This window comes from Bombyx mandarina, chromosome 23 (genome assembly GCF_030267445.1).
Source record: "Bombyx mandarina strain Sakado chromosome 23, ASM3026744v2".
Lineage (NCBI taxonomy): Eukaryota > Metazoa > Arthropoda > Insecta > Lepidoptera > Bombycidae > Bombyx > Bombyx mandarina.
Window position 1 is genome coordinate 10,237,659 of NC_143229.1, and position 19,454 is coordinate 10,257,112.

A 19,454-nucleotide genomic window follows, 5' to 3' on the forward strand; every position below is an offset into this window, starting at 1 on the left:
ATCGTTTATCTTTTCAAAGAAGTAGGTATTAAATAAATCAAAAATTTCAATACTTTTCAGTTCGTGTTTCAAATAGAAAGGCCCGATGATTGATCGCCGCCAAGTCATGCGGTCGGTTTCATAGAACTCGTCACAAATAGTTATGACGGTTTTGACCTCTTATCCTCATCAATACTTTACTATAATGGAAAATAGAACTCAATACGATTGTTTATTAGAATTGCACATAAATTGACGCATGCTATTTACGCAGCTGTGTGGTTGGTTTACCTATACTCGAAAGATCGGTAAAAACAAAATGTCATACGTAAAGTGGTATGTTAAAATGAATAATTCAAAACTGCGCGTGTCTCCGAAAGCACAAAGAGTGCCTACCTACCTATTATATTTGCACAGTTTGAAGGCTCGAATTTCACAGAACTATTTGCGTCGCCTTACATAACCCACTTAATACGGATCCACCTTTTCGACTGTTATAATTTAGGATGTTATGTTATTTTATTATGCGTACGATGTGAAATTTTGTTGTTTGGTTTTTCTTAAATGTTTTTCTATAGTCTGTGAAGTATTCTGAACACGTCGAATTTTATTTTTGTGCACAAATTCTATGTGCTGAATAGGCTTACGGGCTCCGTCTGAGCGTTTGTCTTGTCAATCACTTTGCCGTAAGGAGTCTGCGTTTCCCCGCCGAGTTATTTGTTACTCTATTGTCCTCAGCTTTTGATCATGGTCGCATTGTTTCACAACTTGTTTATTCAATAGTTTTGTTTATTCAAGTCATGTCTATTCTACTTTTCATCGATTCTTTTATTTCGTAAACACAACGTTTTTCATTTCTTGTTACTGAACATTGTTTATCAACTGTTTATCCGCTACCTATCTATCGAGATTGTGCAACGCACGTATCCATATGCCCACTCAAGTTTGTATCATATTACGTCATACCATTTGTATTCTGATTAGATTAGCGTTTATTTTTGAAAGTATTTATAATATTACTCTATATTTGCATATTAATATTATATGTAGGTACACATACTGTATCTGTCACATCAAGGTCTTGTTTTTTCAATGTTTTTTTTTTTTAATTATTTGACATCAAAGACCCAAGCTGGTAAAAGAATACGAATACACAGGCAATGTATAATATAATTCTTGGGATTTCTTTAAACCGGTTTTAACGAGTTAATTAGTAGCTTAAAGTTAAATGGCTTCCTCGACGCTTGCCTCAACGATAACTTTGCGGTAGACTATTATAAATGTTTTTTAAATAATTAAATATTTACAGTGCTTAAATTAATACTGGAAGATTCTTTACGCGATTACGAAGACGGAGACCTCGTCATGTAGGACATCTCATTTAAATTCTTGATTAATATACAAATAAAAACCGCATAGAATTTCAAACTATTTTATTTTCAGTCAGATATTTTTTGTGGACAACACATACACACACAGGCATAAATATATATGTATATGTTCATATAGACGTAACGTAACAATTCGTAATTTTAAAAATTTCGGTCATCCCATTTCAGTAAATTATTTTATAGGTGATTAGAAAACCTGTCAATGTTATCTAACTGTCTGTGTAGGTACGTATTTCGCAAATTTTATGAGGCGCGTCTTTGTCACATTGCCCTCGTTCTGGTGAAGCGCCAAATGTCCGATGATCGCTGAGCGTTTGGCGCTGGGCGTATTGGCTACGATCCAGCCGTCATTCGCGTGTGGCTTGATGGGAGTGCCAACATGCTTGGCTGCCCACGTAAACATAATCTCACGTATCTTATCTTCCTGTTCCGGTTTACATATTCTACTTTTAACATATCTAACATATCTTTTTATATTTGACCAACAGCAACAAACATTGTTTATTCTTAAAAAATATTTTCGATTCGAACGTTCTACTAGATAATTTGGAACCGTGACAATAAAATTGTTATGTTTGTCGATGACTTATTTTTGTTAGAGGCAATATAAGTATAAAGTATAAAAATAATTGTAATTTTTTACAAGTTCCCCGCGTGGGTGTTGCGTGAATGAGCCCGTTTTGGCTTCATCCCAAACATGCTGATGTTTCTTCGCTCGTTGTTGACGTCAGTCGCTTGAAAATATGCATCTGGCACACTGGTGATAACAAACATTAATAATTTGATGTGACACGTGGAGAGTCGCCTTTATAAATAAATTTGAATTGAATATTGCTTAGCTTTAACTTTATACCGTATTACTAAATACTAAAATATTACTTTCTGATTTCATTTAAGGATGATGGTGATGATTTTGATTTCATTTAAATACAAACTAATGTATTGTTTATATTGTTCCAGGTCCTGAAAATTGTGTCAGTGAAAGTGATGTCGTCAATGTTAGTGAGGAAACCAAGTGTGTAAAAAAACAAGAGGAAGTGAGCAAATCGGAGGTGTGCGCTAAAAGTGACAGTGAAGTGAAGAGTGCAGTGAGTTGTGGTGTGGGCGCGGATGGTGTTGCCAGCGCCGTGGCCTCCGAGGAGGACGACTGTGTGATAGTGTGCGCTCGCGATGCAGACGATCGGTCCGACTCAGGAGTGAGTGGTGTCCGGTCAGGCGGCTCCGCCAGCTCCGTGGAGGAGCGGGAGTGGCGAGGTATGGCGCACGGGTACGGCGGAGGACCGCCGCCGCCCTTGCTGCATCTACCCGCTCCGCCGCCCCCCTCGCTCTACGCGCCTGAGCTGCTCTGGAAGCAGCGCTACCAAACCCCGTTACATCCGCCGCTTCATCATGCCATCACCGATGAGTACCTTGCGTATGACAGAGAGAGACATGAAAGACTGCTACGGTAAGCCAGTTTTGATAATTATACTTCAGTTTCAGTTTGTATTAATCAACAATATATAATATTCGACAAGATCTGTAGATTTATTTATTTATAAAGAAAATAAAACATTGTAGTACTTAAATTTTCCTATTTTAATCTAAAAATGGCCAGTATTATTGCTTTAGCTTTATTTACATGTGTGATATTTACATACTGAAATAATTGTCATTAACATAAGCCTAGTATTACATTTTGTACCATGTTTTAAATCGTTCAAGCTAACGGTCCACCTGAAATTGATGGGTTACCGAAGCTCGTAAACATAACATGAATGCTGTCTGTCACCCATCCTAATTGATGACATCTCACACTCTTCAAACCGGAACGCATGCCAGCTTAGTAGCAAAAATTGGCAAGATGATCTATCTACTCGTGCTTACCAAAATTAAATGCCGGTTGACAATCGTGGTACTCTAACACAAGTACTTAGACAAAAGCCTTTTACCTTACTTACAGGAAGATATGGTTACCTACAAAAGGCCTTTTATATGTTTGTCAAAAAAAAACGTTATCTAAGCGGTGAAATGAATCTAATATGGAATTTAAAGAATATAAACATACTGCTTGCTGACTTAAATAACTACTCGTATTACTCGCCTTTTAGCGTTAAAAGGAATCGACATTTAAATTTTTCGCGTTTACTTAATCAAATTAACAATTTGCTTAATATCTCTCTTGTGGTCTAAATAGTACGAGTATCAATCACATTTACGTTAATTTGATTCAAATTCAGTCAAACTAGCAATTTCTATGCGATCGATCTGTTACAAAACATTAATATTAAATGAAATGTAGACAATAAATTAATAAAACAAATTAATTTGGACCTCAATTTGAATTTAATTATTACCTAATAACCAGTTGGTGGTCGATTTCACTTGACGAACTAAATTTTATGCAGCGAAACGTTGTTCGTATGTAAATAGCAGTCAAATGTGTTATGTCAGGAAGTATGTGTGGAAAACGACATCCTTGAGCCGGTCATGAATTTTAATTCGATTTGGACGCGAATGAATAGGTTTTGTTTTATAATTGACGTCAATTGAGCCATTAATGAGCGGAAGTTTATTCTTTTTATTTCATCAGTATAGATTATACTAGATGTTGCAATTGGTATAAAATCGTTTATTTGTATTTATAAATAACCATGTCAATTATGTAAAACCAATCGATAATGCTTTATGATTTATTTCTTTACGTGGCTTTTTATGATCTCATGCAGAGCATATGTTAGACGATATGTTAAAAACGTCTCATTTTAATAAAATAACACTAAATCAATCTCGTGATGATTCTAAATTGTAAGATTTTGATTGTAGTTTACAAGTAAAAAGTTAATGAGCTAAAAAAAATCAAGGTCAAAGTTTTAAATGTGGCTTCATTTTAATTGAATTGAACACAAGCTTATAATAATATAATGCCTAATCAGATTTTTTATTTATCTATAAGGCGTTTTCAATATCCAGACGAGTTTCTTTATATATATGAAATCGTTCATAAAATGTTCCGTAAATAAAGATTTACTGTTTTTGTTGCGTTATAAACTAGTGAAGTAATATGTCTATGATCTGTCTATGTCTATGATGTCTATGATGATACATATCATAATTTATTATTATTATTACCTACACCTATTATATTGTAATACGAAAACGCAAAATTATTAAGGCATTTGTGAGACGAGTTTGTAACCAAAAACCTTTAGTAATTGTTTAATTTTTATTAATAGTAATTATTACTGAACGAATCCAATTGCCGAAACTTGTGTTCTGACTACTTACTGTTTAATCTAGGTCCTATTATTGTAGTGCTTCTTGTGAAGTATACTCGCGACCTATTTATGAAACTCAGTATACTAACAAATATTCGCCCATTCACGAAAACGGATAAAAAAGGTTTTGCAACATCTTGTTCGAAGAATTTCAATGATACATTCCTTATAAGTTCCTATCCTTTTTTATGAGCCCGAGGTAACTAGAATTAATTAGAAACCAATTACCCGGTATAATGAAACACAAAATTATAAAGTATTCGAAGCGTTAGATTAGTGATGGCTAAAAACAACACGAGTATAAGCCGTAAAATATCTTAATCCGGTCGAAAACAAAAATAATTATGATTTAAAAAAAATGGGTTGGTAGGACAGCCTTAGTTTCGGAGGCCGTGCCGCTTTATCGAATAATACTTTCTTATCTACAATTATTGAACACAACATACAACACAGCTTAGCAACATACATTAAATTAATAATCTAATAAGGCAAGCAAGTTAATTCAATTGGTATTAGGATCATATGAACTCAGTGTGAAAAACCAATTAAAACATAATGATGTTTTATTGTAAACATGACTAATACAATATAACATGCACGTATGAACGACGTCCGCTTAAAACTTGGCAAAGTATTAACTTCATAACGATATTATCACTGATTTGTATGCGACTGAAACGACGGAAAATAATTTTGTTCATCGGCCCGCAAACTCACCTAAATAAGGGAAATCGATATCTGCTATTTTGAAAACGAGACAGAGCGAGAGAGAAATTGTTAAAACTACTATAAAATATTTTGACATAACCTTGTTTCAAAGAATAGATTATTAGCGTACTGTTAAACGATGTAAACACGTTTTCTGCGTTTATACCCATGACGTAATGTAGAGAAATCCGAGGCATTTGCGTAAATGCTATTGGTCTTGAATCATCGAAGTTCTTGCCAAACGAATATTATATTATGCATATTGTGGTATTAAATTACCAAGATCAATACAACCTGTGGCGATAATTATTTTCTGTATAAAACAGTGAAGTAATCGAGAATGAGTTGCATGAACTTTTATGGCTAATGTTTGTTTTCGACGTACCTATGAAATACTTATTGTAATTTTGCACTGACGTACATTACAGAGAAATAATTTTTACGCTTGGTTTTTGTGTATAGCGCCGTATAAAAATTTAAATTATGGTCACGTCTATTATGCTAAGTCGAAAATAATTTCCGCGAAATGTCGTTTTGTGTAATTCTAAAAGGAATGTGATTTGTATAGTAGATTATTTCAGCTAATGTATTTTTTACGTGAGTTTATTTACTAAAGTATATTTTTTTTAAGTATAATTGTGGAATTAGATTTTATCGTTTTTCCAGTAACTTAACAACTAAATTTCGTGACATCGGTGACTATTCGAGCTATAGTTAACCATGTCTATTAAGTCAGTTAAAACATCATTTAATAGTTACCCAATAAATGTATTAAGATCAACAATTTGTCGAGCCGTAATTGGATACGTTAACAGCATTCTGGTTTATGGAACCCATTCAAGGTTCGGAATTACGTCACCATCCGAAAGTTGTTGTAGGCCAAGGTCGATGAAACGTACAGTCAGTCAGCTGATATACAATTGTGAATTTGCATTAATTTATCATTTAATTCATTGATGCCATGTTACTTGTTTGTATTGCATGAAATTAATAAAAAGCACCTAACGGTCAAAGAATATATATATACCTTTAACTTTGGTTTGACATAATTAAAATAAAATGTAGATGTATTTTCTAAGTTAGCCTAAATTCAGACAATTTTGCTCAATTGAATATTTTTTTAAATATCGCGCACCACTAAAATAGTAATTTCTAATTTATTTAGATTAAACAAGAAAACCCATATAAATAATTTAATAAAAAATAATGAAAAAGAGTTCTTAATAATTTTTCATTGTGGCTAGTAGTAAGTGTTTTTGACACATTGCGGGATACTGTTGTCAAAACTTTGAAAACAAAATAATAAACAAAGAAGCAACAATGGTTTTTTGAAGCAACAAGAAGCAACAAGAATTATTTATTATGAGCTTATAAAAACATCGAATTTTTCCATGAGCTGGTAAATAAAATTCAATGTATTGTTATTGTCTCCAAACGTACTTTGTACTTGATCCAATTACATATATATATTGAAATGTGAGTAAATGGATCATAAATATATAGCGCAATGATTCTTTGTTGCAGAGAACGAAGGGAACAAGAGCAACAGATGCTGGAGAAACAGCAGAAAGAGAGAAAAGAGAGAGAAAGAATAGAACAGGAGAGAGAAAGAGAACGAGAGAGAGAGAAACAAGAAAGAGAAGATAAAGAAAGAAGGGAACAAGAAAATGCTGCCTCTAAACTTGTTTCGAGGCATTTTGAAGAATCTCTGAGACTAGCCAATCAAAAGGTATGTTCGAAAATAATGTTCGAATTACAAAGGCAATTAAGGGTGAGTTTAATTTATTGTAGTTATTATACGTATTCTAATTGTTTCAGAGGGGAGAGCGGAATAATTTAACATGGTCGATAATGCACAGCTTGACACCAAACCGCGCTGCTCCAGCGCCAGAACACGATAGGTTACGGGTACCTACGTCGGAACGCAATTATTATTCTCCTCCGGGACATCCACCTACGCATCCCACCCATCCTCAACATACATCCACACGGCCACCCGTTTCATCCCCAGGAGACTACTGCTCCCCACATGCTCGTCTTGTATCTTCCAAGGCTCAAGATAAGAATTCGTCACATCCAGGCTTACCCAAAGGAGAGCCAAATTTCGCACCTTATAATTATCCTCCATACAGAGCCTACGAAAAAATAAAAGATCCACATTTGCCGGCTCCACCGCCACTAGTTTCAGAGAAAAACACGGTTATAGTAAAACACGATGCAAAACAAATTCATCTCGAGCAAAATCATCAGTATCCGAGTAAGCCTCGAAATGATCCTTCCCCCCATTACCTTCCTTCTCGAACATATCGGACGGGGCCTTCGCCTCATGCACCTCCACACCAAACCTTACAGCCGGCTCCGCATACTGCTGCTTTACCTGCACAGGATAAAAGTGGTCGACGGCTGTATCAGCCGCAACCGAAGCCCCAGCTGCAACGGTCACCGGCCTACTACGCAGCTGCTCCTCCAGTAAAACCGAAGGTTTCGAGTCCTGCACCTCCACATATTTACGGAAAACCTAGTAATTCTCAAGTATCCACGCATTATGCCGTCGCCGTTGAACCACCACCTCCACCGATTGCAAAAGCGGAACCTCCGCCTGTACCATATCCGCCACCATCTACGTTCTCGCCGGTGCCTAGAACGTGGCCTCCTCCACCGGCACATTCGCGAACGCCTGAACCTCGTCCACGGCATGTCGTTGATTCAACCTCGACGTCACCGTGCCAAACGCAACCTTTAGATTTGGGTGTGCCTAGAGATGATTCCGACCGATTATCCCCTAGAAGAAGAGCAGCACTCGGTTCGCCATCGCCGTCGGAATCTGATGCGAAACGACGCCGTCTTGAAGAATCAACAGCACCTCAACCCCTTATAGCTGCAGCAGCAAGTGTAGCACGCGCTTCCGCTGGGTCTGAACCAGCACCGCTGGCGCCAGGACCACCATGCGACGTGCGTGTACCATCTGCAGATGGAAGTATCGAAACACCAGAACGCGCAGCGGGTGCTTCACCGGCCCCAAGACATGCGCTCGCCGCGAGTCCGGCGCCAGCGACACCTGTATCTCCCCTAGTCGCGTCTCCTCTACAGGCTGCGGCACCGCCACCTGCACCGACTCCTCCTGCACCACCGGCGACACCTCCAGTCTCTGTAAGTGGCGACGCTGATACACCTGCGAAAGCTGCGTCATCTCCACGTGATGGCTCAGCTCCAGTGCGGCATCTTGGAAAAAAAGCATGGCTTCAGAGACACGAAACCGCACCAATAGGAGAGGGAGATTGTTCGGGAGGAGGAGGTACTTGTATAACACTTCCAATGACGATCACGCGAAATTCAGAGCAGGATGATTCTGGGTCGAACGTTACCGTCCCAGTCGCGGCGAAATCCATCCAACGGTCCGTCCGAAAAACTTCCAAACCACGAAAAACAAAGGAGCCCAACGGTCGAGTAGATGATGTAGAAGAGGACAGTTCCAGCTCTGATCGCGAATCCTCGGCCCCCCCTAAACGCAAACCTCCAAAGGCAAAACGGAAAAAGAGCAGTGTCGCCCGCAAGATCGGGGATGAACCGAAACGAAAGAAGGCCGCTGCCGAAAGTGGAAGCGAAAGTGACAAAGAGAGCGATGATAAAGATTCAGATTCGGGTGGCAGCGGAAGTGGCAGCGGGAGCACGTCGAGTAGACGCGGTGCTGGTCGAGCGCGTGGTCGCAGGTCCCGGGGCGGCGGCCGGGGCGGACGGCGCCGTGAGGAACCGCCTCGCCGCAACGTTGGCAACACGTCCGTCAAACCCCCACAGGACTCTTTTCTGCAGAGCGGACCGTGTTTCGAGGTTGCTCCGCGTCTCGCCAAGTGTCGCGAGTGTCGCTGGTCACCCGCACAGCGAGATAAAGATATGCCGAATATCTTCTGCCGTTTCTACGCTTTCCGAAGACTGAAATACGCTAAAAACAGACAGTTGGCTATAGCCGGCTTCTCAGATCCTTACAAGGACGCCGAAGAGGTATGTGCCGTTATTAGATCATAACACTTGTATACTTTATTAAACTATATAAAGAGGAAGCATGTTTTTTGACCAATATTATTTTGATCTGCAGGAAGATAAGAAGTTATGGTTGTCGTCATCAGCCGGTGCCGCCGAATTAGACATTGAGATGAGTTGCTTCCTTTTGAGGGAGATTGGAGACCAGTTCTGTGAACTGCTACAACAAGAGAAAGAAGCGGAATCGCACCATTTGAATACTGGTAAGTGTTTTACAATTTACGCTCAAAATTAATCAAATTCCAATTAAAAAGATAACAATTTATATTTTTTTACGGTTGGAAAAGAACAAAACATTTTTATCTTTGTTTTAGATAAGACAGTAGCATGGAAACGTGTTGTACAAGGAGTTCGTGAGATGTGTGATGTTTGTGAGACCACACTTTTTAACTTTCACTGGACTTGCGGGAAGTGCGGCTTTGTTGTCTGCCTAGACTGCTATAAGGTAAATATTGACAGAAATTATCTTTAACGTTACATTAAACAAATTAAGACGGACATTAATTAATAGAAAATCTTTGGTTTTCTCGAATTGTAAACATAATAACATCTACTTTTGCGGTGTTACAGTTTTTTCGTTTGTGACCGTAAAATCTAAAGTTTTCGTAACGCTTAAAATAAAATAAGGACAATAAAAAACACGAGAGCAATGTACAAGTAGTTTCAAATTAAATAGGAAATAGTTAAAATCCATTTATGAACTGCGTTGTAATTTAAAAATCGTAAACTCACAAGAGTTCAAACTAATTATAAAATTGTTATCTGTGATGTTGCAGACAAGAACCACAACTGAAGCTACCACAAATTCGAGTAGTGAGACAAGTAGTACAAGCAATGTTACCACTAACGGAGAAAGAGATTCCTTTGGGTAAGTTGAAAATATAATAATACCCCGAAAATTTTCAGCTTTTTACTAGAAGTTAATGTTACTAACGACCCAAAGACAATGAACGGGAAAGCCATTGGCTACGAAACATCATATCTTTGCGCTTAAGGATGACGCTATCCTCGCGATCCAACTTCCAACATGTCCTATTAATTTTTATACAGAACTTCGCTAATAATAATATTATTATTATTTATTTTTCATGACTTAATCAATAGATCACACTGTGGATTTTTTATTATACATATACACAAAATAAGGCTAGTTAATTAAGCTAAAAATCTTGGGTAGATATTTGCATTGCCTTATCTAGAAATTCAGTTTTCACAATTGACAATAATTACGATTTCATTATGATCCACGGTTTCACCTGCACATGTTCTATGATTTTAAAAAATGTAGAATACAATTATCATTATTATAATGTATATAGGTATTATTTTCCAAAAAATATGTTTTTAACTTATAATTATATTGCTTTCCGTAGTGGCATTTTCAAGGTTTTTGCGAATATTAGTCAGGAACGTAGAATTTCAGCCAGCCCAGTTGGTACACCAGTGTGTTCCATTTTCAAATGCTGATATAATTGTTACTTTCAATTCACAATATTCGGAATATTAAATTTTAATTCAATATCAATACGCCTCTAGCTGGGCCCAAATACGATTTTTGTAGTTCAACACGAGTTTGGTCCGGTTTTTTTTACGAAATCACCTAATTAGCTGAGAAACGTCTCAGGCTTGAGATCAATGCGATTCTGGTTGGTAGGATATGTTAGGAGCCGGCACGGTTCGGTACCTCTCCATTACTCTGCCTAGTTTTGCCTTGAAGTTTTGTATACAAGAGTAAGACGCTATGCCAATTGCGATTCCGATCTTTTATGTCAAAGTGGATCTTCTAGTGTTTGATAACGCTTAATTTATTCACGCTCTTCGGACCGGTCATCGTTCTCGTCGAACCCGTCGCTTGCGACGAAGGGCTTAGCGGATAAATTAATCCACAGACACAGCCCACTGAGTTTCTCGCCGGATCTTCTCAGTGGGTCGCGTTTCCGATCCGATGGTAGATTCTGCGAAGCACGGCTCTTGCTAGGATTATTGTTAGCAACAGCGTCAGGCTTGAGCCCGAGTTCATCTACTCGCCCGATTATGCTGACATAGCCTCTCAAGTCTCCGGATCGCTAAACTCTAAACTACAATAGTGTTGTATTGTTTGTTTGCAGCTGGTTGACGTGTACAATGGGCGGCCCGCACCCCGCGCGGCGGCTGCTCCTCACGCAGATCGCGGCGGGCGGCGCGCTGGGGGCGGCGGCGACGCGCGTGCACACCCTGCGCTCCGTGTTCGGTCTGCCCGCGTGCTCGTGCGGACACGCGCCCGCGCCCTCGCCGCAACACCGACAGCAAGCCAAGAACCTGCTGCAGATCGCGCTCAATAAGGTATTCACTTAAAATATTCACTTAAACTACGAAAATCGACTATAATTAATTGAAATTATAAGTGTGTACACTTTTAGTATTCTATTGTCAAAGACTATTCGTTACTGGTGGTAGGACCTCTTGTGAGTCCGCACGGGTAGGTACCACCACCCTGCCTATTTCTGCCGTGAAGCAGTAATGCGTTTCGGTTTGAAGGGTGGGGCAGTCGTTGTAATTATACTTGAGACCTTAGAACTTATATCTCAAAGTGGGTGGCTGCATTAATGTTGTAGATGTCTATGGGCTCCTGTAACCACTTAACACCAGGTGGTCTGTGAGATCGTCCACCCATCTAAGCAATAAAATAAAAAAACTTCTATAATCACAGATTTACTCGCAATAAAGACAAACAATTCAAATTCAAATTCAATTCAATTTTTTTATAACTGACTTTACTTAATAACTCAATAGGTATTAATTAGTTACAGAAGACCACAAGATATCACAACTAGATTGTAGTTTCAGTTGTACTGTTAAACGTGTATCCCACCTTCTAAACTGGGATGAATGTTTGATTCATGTCAGCAATAATTGCAGGTGGTGTGTATCCGTGTGAGCGCACAATGGACCTTAACTTCAGTAAAAGTGGTTGGCGATTGCTCTATACTGCTATTACATCGTATTCTAGGATAAATTTATGATATCTCATTAATTAAGGTTAAAAATTTTCCCTAAAGCTTCTATTCCTTCAGCATTTTCTAACCTATCCCACGTTTTTGGCCGTCACCTCAAGTCTTTTCGTCTTATAGACAAAATAATCAGCCCTCTCCACGTTGAAATATTTGGCTAAAGCCTCAGCTTTTAAGTCGCCAACGAATTCGAACGGGTCTGAGTTCACCTCGTGATGGTTTCCGTTGCTCAGGGACCTCCCTAAATTGTCATTGCACTAAGATGTAGATTCCGACCAGTACGCATGACCACTTCACGACAAAAATGAAAAAATAGGCACCGGACGACCTGGAGCTAAATACGCTGCCACTAGAGAATACTAGTATTTAGCATTTCCCAAAGTTACATTCATTCTCTCCAACATCTAAAACTATATTGAAATATGTTTGATGATAAGCCAATGACTAATGTTCTATTTTGCCTGTGTTATTTGTAGAATGTGAAAAAGGAAGACGTCAAGGAAGAAAGTACTCCTACTAACGGTTCGTCTCCCGTGAAATCTGAAAATGTAAAGACTGGCAGTTCCATCGTTAGCTGGCTGTCGGATTTGCCCATAAAGTCTGAGAGTAAAGACGAAAAGTCCGATTCTAGTACCTCGGATTCGGATGAAGGTGGAAATTATTCGACGTTGCGAGAGTTACTGATCAGGCCGGCTCCGGAAGGCGGAGAGGTTCAACCGAAGAAGAAACAGAAGAAGAACAAGAGTGACGCACTCGAGGATGTCATCTCCAGCATCGTCGACGAGAAGAAAGACGAAGACGAAGATGAGAAACCGTTCGTTCTCTCGAATGTGGTTAAACGTTACGACAGGAGCGGACGCAGCCGCGAGGAGCTGCCCGTCAGAATTATGACCCTGACGGAATCGAAGCTTCTCTATCCTGATGTCCCGCACGCCTGGCTCTGTGACGGCAAACTGTTACACCTCACTGATGCGGTGCACGCCGGCAACTATAAACCCTTCCAGGTTTGTTTCAAAATAAATACTATACTATAAAATTCAGAACCTAACGTAAATATTTAAATAATAAAAAAAAGAATGGAACATTTATAGAAAATAAAAAAAATGGTATTAATAAAAATAATTTCTTGGTTACAGGACCAGTGGAAACGTGGTCAACCAGTTCTAGTCTCTGATGTATCTGCTCTGCTCGATAAGGATTTGTGGTCTCCTGAAAGTTTCTCACGCGATTTCGGTGACACTCGCGTAGATCTAGTGAACTGCGCGTCCGGTCTAGTCGTACCCAACCAGCCCGCTAGGAAGTTCTGGGATGGATTCGATCTCGCCGTCAAGCGGCTGCGAGACGAACGCGGCGCTCCCATGGTGCTCAAGCTCAAGGACTGGCCTCCGGGCGAAGACTTCGCCGAGCTGCTTCCGGCGCGCTTCGACGACCTCATGAGAGCTCTCCCTCTCTCCGAGTACACCTCGCGCAACGGGAAACTGAACCTGGCCGCGCGCCTGCCCGAGTGCTTCGTGCGACCCGACCTTGGACCCAAGATGTACACGGCGTACGGTGGCGCCGGCGGGACCACCAACCTGCACCTCGACGTCAGCGACGCCGTCAACGTGATGGTGCACGCCAGCGCGCCCGCCGACGCGCCCGAGCGAGCGCGGGAGGCGGCGCGCGCGGCCGAGGAGGCCGGCGTGGACGTGCTGTCCCGGCGCCGCGCCCGCCTCAAGCCGCCCGCCGCGCTCTGGCACATCTACGCCGCCAAGGACGCCGACAAGATCCGCGACTTCCTCGTGCGGGCTGAGCTCGACCGCGGTGCCCGCCCGCGCCCGCAGCACGACCCCGTCCACGACCAGACCTGGTACCTGGACGCGGCGCTGCGCGAGCGGCTGTACCGCGAGTACGGCGTGGAGGGGTACGCCATCCTGCAGTGTCCGGGGGACGCCGTGTTCGTGCCGGCGGGGGCGCCGCATCAGGTGCGCAACCTGCTGGACTGCATCAAGGTGGCGGAGGACTTCGTGTCGCCCGAGAACGTGTCGCGGTGCTTCGAGCTCGCGCAGCAGTTCCGGCAGCTGTCGCGGCAGCACTCCAACAAGGAGGACAAGCTGCAGATCAAGAACATCGTGTACCACGCGGTGAAGGACTCCCTGTGCTGCCTCGAGGAGGCTCTCGCGAAGGCCGAGTGAGTCGGGTCGCGAACACCTCCCGCATTTGATCTCAACCTCGAACGTAGCTAAGTTCCGCATTTAACGTAAGATTGGGGGCGAGTGTGATGCGCGCTGTGTGAGTCGCCGCGCGTCCGTTCGATTGTGTACCAGTTGTGTGTGTGAGTGTACTCGAAATGTGATTTTAGTCCGTCGCGTTCGCCGCGAGTGGAGTATGTGCAATGTAAATTAGTCTGAATATGGTGATATCGTTGAGATGTGGATGTTTTATGTTCCTTAATCGAAATACAAATAAACTCTTCAAGTTATCTACAGCTTGTAGCTATAATGGTATGTATCTATTGTGTAAATTTTAATTCGAATTCCATCGAGTACATTATAAGAAGTGTATACTTTTAAGTTATTGTATTTTGAAGTAAAACATATTCGCTCGAAGCATTGTACATTAAAACACAGCGTGTAGATAAGTTTATCCTATTATTAGATTTCTCAATTTGGTTAGTATGTTACAAAATGATAGTTAAAGTACGTGACAATTTAGTTTTGTCCTTTGCTGTACTAGCAAGATTTTTTTGTACTGTGTATATTATGTATGGTTATAAGTTGGAATAAAAAAAAAGATGTTTATATTAATGGTAGTTTTGTTTTTAAATCCCTCATTAAAATATCGAAATTAATTCTACATATGTGTATGTTTCTTCATGGAGTTTTTTTCTAAAGTTGAGATTTGATAGTCATGCGCAAGAATTATGCCGACGTAGAGGTTTAAGTCGGCGTAACAAATTCGACTGCCATCTTATTTTTAAACTCCACGTCTACAGAATGGATAATCTACGGTACATTAGCCTAAAAAGTGGAATACCTGATATTCATAATTAAAAAAAAACAATAATGATATTTGTTAGGTAGTCCTTCCTACAATAGTATTATGTTTTGTTCCACAATCTTCATTTAATCACCGAGGTTACTTGAAGTCGATCACTAGAAAAACTCAATGTACGTTATATCAAAGTTCATATAGGTAAATAATATACATAGATGTCCCTATTGACAGACACTGGGTCGATGACTCCATTATTCATAAGAATAATGGCTATCAATCATATTTAACAGATACATAACATGATACACAGGATAAGGGTAACAATAATAAAACTACTAGTGTCAATAAATTGGGGCCGTTTATTTTATTTGATTTTTTTTCTCTAACTAATCATTGGTAGCTAAGGGCCGAGTCACACCGGAATGGCAGCGTCGCGGCGAGCACTTTCAGTGTGAAATAATTTTAAACTTTATCTTAGATATACTTAAAAGATCAGTATCGCTTGAAAAGCTAGAAAAGGTCGCGACACTGCCGCTGCCTACCCGCGGTGAAGCGAGCAGCCGCGCGCCGCGTGCGTCTTGTCGGTGGTTCTGCCCGCGGCTGCCAGCGGCGACACGAGTCCGCTCGCGGCACCGCGGTCATATATAATAACCAATTCCATCATGTTCACTCCAAACAAACGTTTTTTTTTATTACTTATATAAGCTGTGAGCTCGTACACCCATATGGACGAGCTCACAGCCCACCTGGTGTTAAGTGGTTACTGGAGCCCATAGACATCCACAACGTATATGCGCCACCCACCTTGAGATATAAGTCCTAAGATCTCAAGTATAGTTACAACGGCTGCCCCACCCTTCAAACCGAAACGCATTACTACTTCACGGCAGAAATAGGCAGGGCGGTGGTACCTACCCGCGCGGACTCACAAGAGGTCCTACAACCAGTAATTACACAAATTATAATTTTGCGAGTTTCATTTTTATTACACGATCATTGCCGAATGAAGAAACTAAACTAGTCAAGAGGAGACTAGACGCGTGCAGTCTGGAGGCGGCACGAGGCCGCCAGCGGCGACGCTTGAGGCCGCTGGCATCGCCCCTAAGACTGTTACACTCTACAAAACTTACATACGCCCCGTCATAACGTATGCAAGCGTAGTGTTCGCTCACGCGGCCCGCACTAACTTGAAACCCCTTCAGGTTATTCAATCCCGATTTTGCAGGATAGCCGTCGGAGCACCATGGTTCCTAGGGAACGTAGACCTCCATGATGACCAGGAACTTGACTCAGTCAGTAAGTATCTACAGTCGGCATCACTGCGCCACTTTCAGAAGGCGGCACAACATGAGAACCCTCTCGTCGTGGCCGCTGGCAACTACATACCCGATCCTGTAGACCGAATGGTAAACAGTTGACGTCGCCCAAAACACGTCATTACGGAACTTCCCGATCCATTAACGGTGCTTTTAGGTAGGTACCACAAGCACCGGTCACCGTCCTCGTCGAACCCGTCGCTTGCAACGAAGGGCTCGACGAGCGGATTAAACCACAGACACAGCCCACTGAGTTTCTCGCCGGATCTTCTCAGTGGGTCGCGTTTCCGATCCGGTGGTAGATTCTGCGAAGCACTGCTCTTGCTAGGGCCAATGTTAGCAACACTCCGGTTTGAGCCCCGTGAGCTCACCTACACATTAGGGCGAAGCTGATAAGCCTCTCAAAGCTATCAGCATAGGTAGGAAAAAAATGACTTTCAACTACACGTGGAGAGGTAGAGGAGCTCACGGGCTCAATCTGAGAGAGTTTGCTAACACTGGTCCTACATAGCAAGAGTAGTAGTGTAACGGGTAAAAGACAAATTCGGAGTATGAAAACTTGCTCGCTGACATTGAATCCTGTGAATGCCTCAATCTCAATATGTAAATTAGTGTTTTCTTATTGTTCTGCTAATTTGCCGGATATCTTGCAACGCCCAATTCTCTGCTTCCACTGCGTTCCAGATTGGTGTCTCATCGTGAATCCATCCCATATGAAACAAAAATATTTACATAATTTTCACTGTTTCACAAGGTATCACAAACCTGTGTTTTAGTAGTGTCTACTGTCTAATCATTGAATGGGTAATTCTATACCGGGCAGAAATGTGTCCGCTATGGCGCTTGAAGACGCTGAAGACGCTATTCCGCTACATGTACAGCTAGCACAAGTTTGCTGGGTTTTGTATTTGTGTCTTCTAGCGTCATCTGTTGAAAGTTTTGTTAAGCAAAACGTAGTTAAATAATATTGGGCTAATACATACCTGCATTGCATATTTTTTTCATATAAAAAAAATCATTAATTTATTTTTGCATCTTCTTTATCTAGCAACAGACAACTCTATGCATATTTCATCATTAATCGGTAAGGTTCAGAAATATATTTTTTTCTACCTAAGCTGATGGTCCTTAGAGATCACGTCAGCGTCACCAGGCGAGTAGGTGAGCTCACAGGGCTCAAACCTGCCGTTGTTGCTAACATGACCCTAGCAAGAACCGTGCTTCGCAGAATCTACCACCGGATCGGAAACGCGACCCACTGAGAAGATCCGGCGAGAAACTCTGTGGGCTGTGTCTGTGGGTTAATTTACTCACCGAGCCCTTCGTCGCAAGTGACGGGTTCCACGGGAAGGATCACCGGTGTGATGTCAAGACAATAAGAAAAGTAAAGAATTGCTTTTAGGTCTTTAACGTATTCCTTTCCTTGACAAAATATCAAAATAACTAATAAAATATAATAAGTACTTTATATTGGCTGAGCATCTTCCCTGAATTTGATTTCGCTTTTATCAGTTTTTAGTTGTAACTCATGGATTACCTGAGATTGTAGTTAATATAATTTAAATGTGAACTAGTATGGTTAATTGTATTCCGAACTCCATACAAATTTGAGTAATTTTTTACGCTATCGAGAACGTTACAAACTCGCTCTAAGCACACTGATATAGTAACCGGCAAACATCGTGAGCAAATGACCTTGGCTGCGCAGAACCGAATTTTAGATCACTTTGGTGGTGAGGGTGAGGCGCGACGGCAGGGGAAATCGTATCGAGCGCGTTATTGGTAGATCAGTCGAACCTTGCGTAAAGTACGCTTGCGTACAGTGAAAAATCTATCGTTATTAATCGTTAAGTTATATTTTATTATAATTGCTTGTTGAATTTGTTGCCATTGCTATTTGTTGAGTGTTTGTTGATTTTTTATAAAAAATACACTATGCCGCGACAAACTGGTGGAGTATTCAAAAGAAAGGGTAGAAAAATTGTGTACGACGTATATTGCTTCATTATAAAACAGGGGAAGAATGATATTATGGAAAAAGTAAAACAGACTTCGGAAACAACAAAAACATCAGTGAGTACTGTTAGGTGCATTATTAACGAAGCTAAAGGCTCTGGCTTGCTCATCGTGCTTGGGACTCCGGGTAAGAAAAGATCAGGGAAGAAGAAAGTTACCGGAATGGATAGTTTCGTTCAATCTGTAATAAAAAGGCTTCGAAAATTTTAAAGAAGATATACATTTTAATGGCTCGGAATGAAGTTTACGACGAATTATGAAAGAGCTAGGCTTCAGATGGAAAAAAAAAACAGAAAATAATCGGAAGCTGGTAATTGAAAAAAGTAACATTCGATTACTACGAATCGAATATCTTCAAAAAATAATTAATTATAGACAAAAAAGAAGATCGAACCGACCGAGTCGTAAACTACACCGATGAGCCCTATGTCGACTTAACACGATGATGGCGACTCGGGTGATGAAAACAGTGATGATGATAATGGTCAAGATTATGATAACGAAAAAAAAATTACAAATACCAGCTTCGCTTCAACTGAACGAAGACCTGGCAACAGCTCTAGTTTTGACTTAATAGAAGGAATATCTATTTTACCCCAAGATTAAATTATTACAATTATTAACCTATATTTTTTGTTGATGTTCTAATAAATATATAAATAAATACATATGTTGATTTTAATAATTAATTGCATTATGACGCAGAGTAAATAATATTTTTGCACGTGAGTGTACCATGCGCAAACTTACCCCCACTACGTCAACAAATGCTCAAAAAGTTTG

General features: G+C 40.7%; 1 protein-coding gene across 2 annotated transcripts in view; it reads left to right on the plus strand.

Moving 5' to 3' along the window:
• Nucleotides 1-15,149, plus strand: part of Kdm3 (Lysine demethylase 3) — a 168,568-nt gene extending 153,419 nt beyond the window's left edge. For both annotated transcript variants that reach the window (XM_089737227.1, XM_089737228.1), the window contains 9 exons: nt 2,331-2,817; nt 6,860-7,064; nt 7,154-9,334; nt 9,429-9,576; nt 9,688-9,818; nt 10,150-10,241; nt 11,482-11,695; nt 12,840-13,367; nt 13,500-15,149. In XM_089737227.1, the coding sequence (XP_089593353.1) occupies nt 2,331-2,817; nt 6,860-7,064; nt 7,154-9,334; nt 9,429-9,576; nt 9,688-9,818; nt 10,150-10,241; nt 11,482-11,695; nt 12,840-13,367; nt 13,500-14,537 (5,024 nt within the window). In that variant the 3' untranslated portion in view covers nt 14,538-15,149. The remainder of the gene's footprint in view (nt 1-2,330; nt 2,818-6,859; nt 7,065-7,153; nt 9,335-9,428; nt 9,577-9,687; nt 9,819-10,149; nt 10,242-11,481; nt 11,696-12,839; nt 13,368-13,499) is intronic.
• The last annotated feature ends 4,305 nt before the right edge of the window (nt 15,150-19,454 follow it).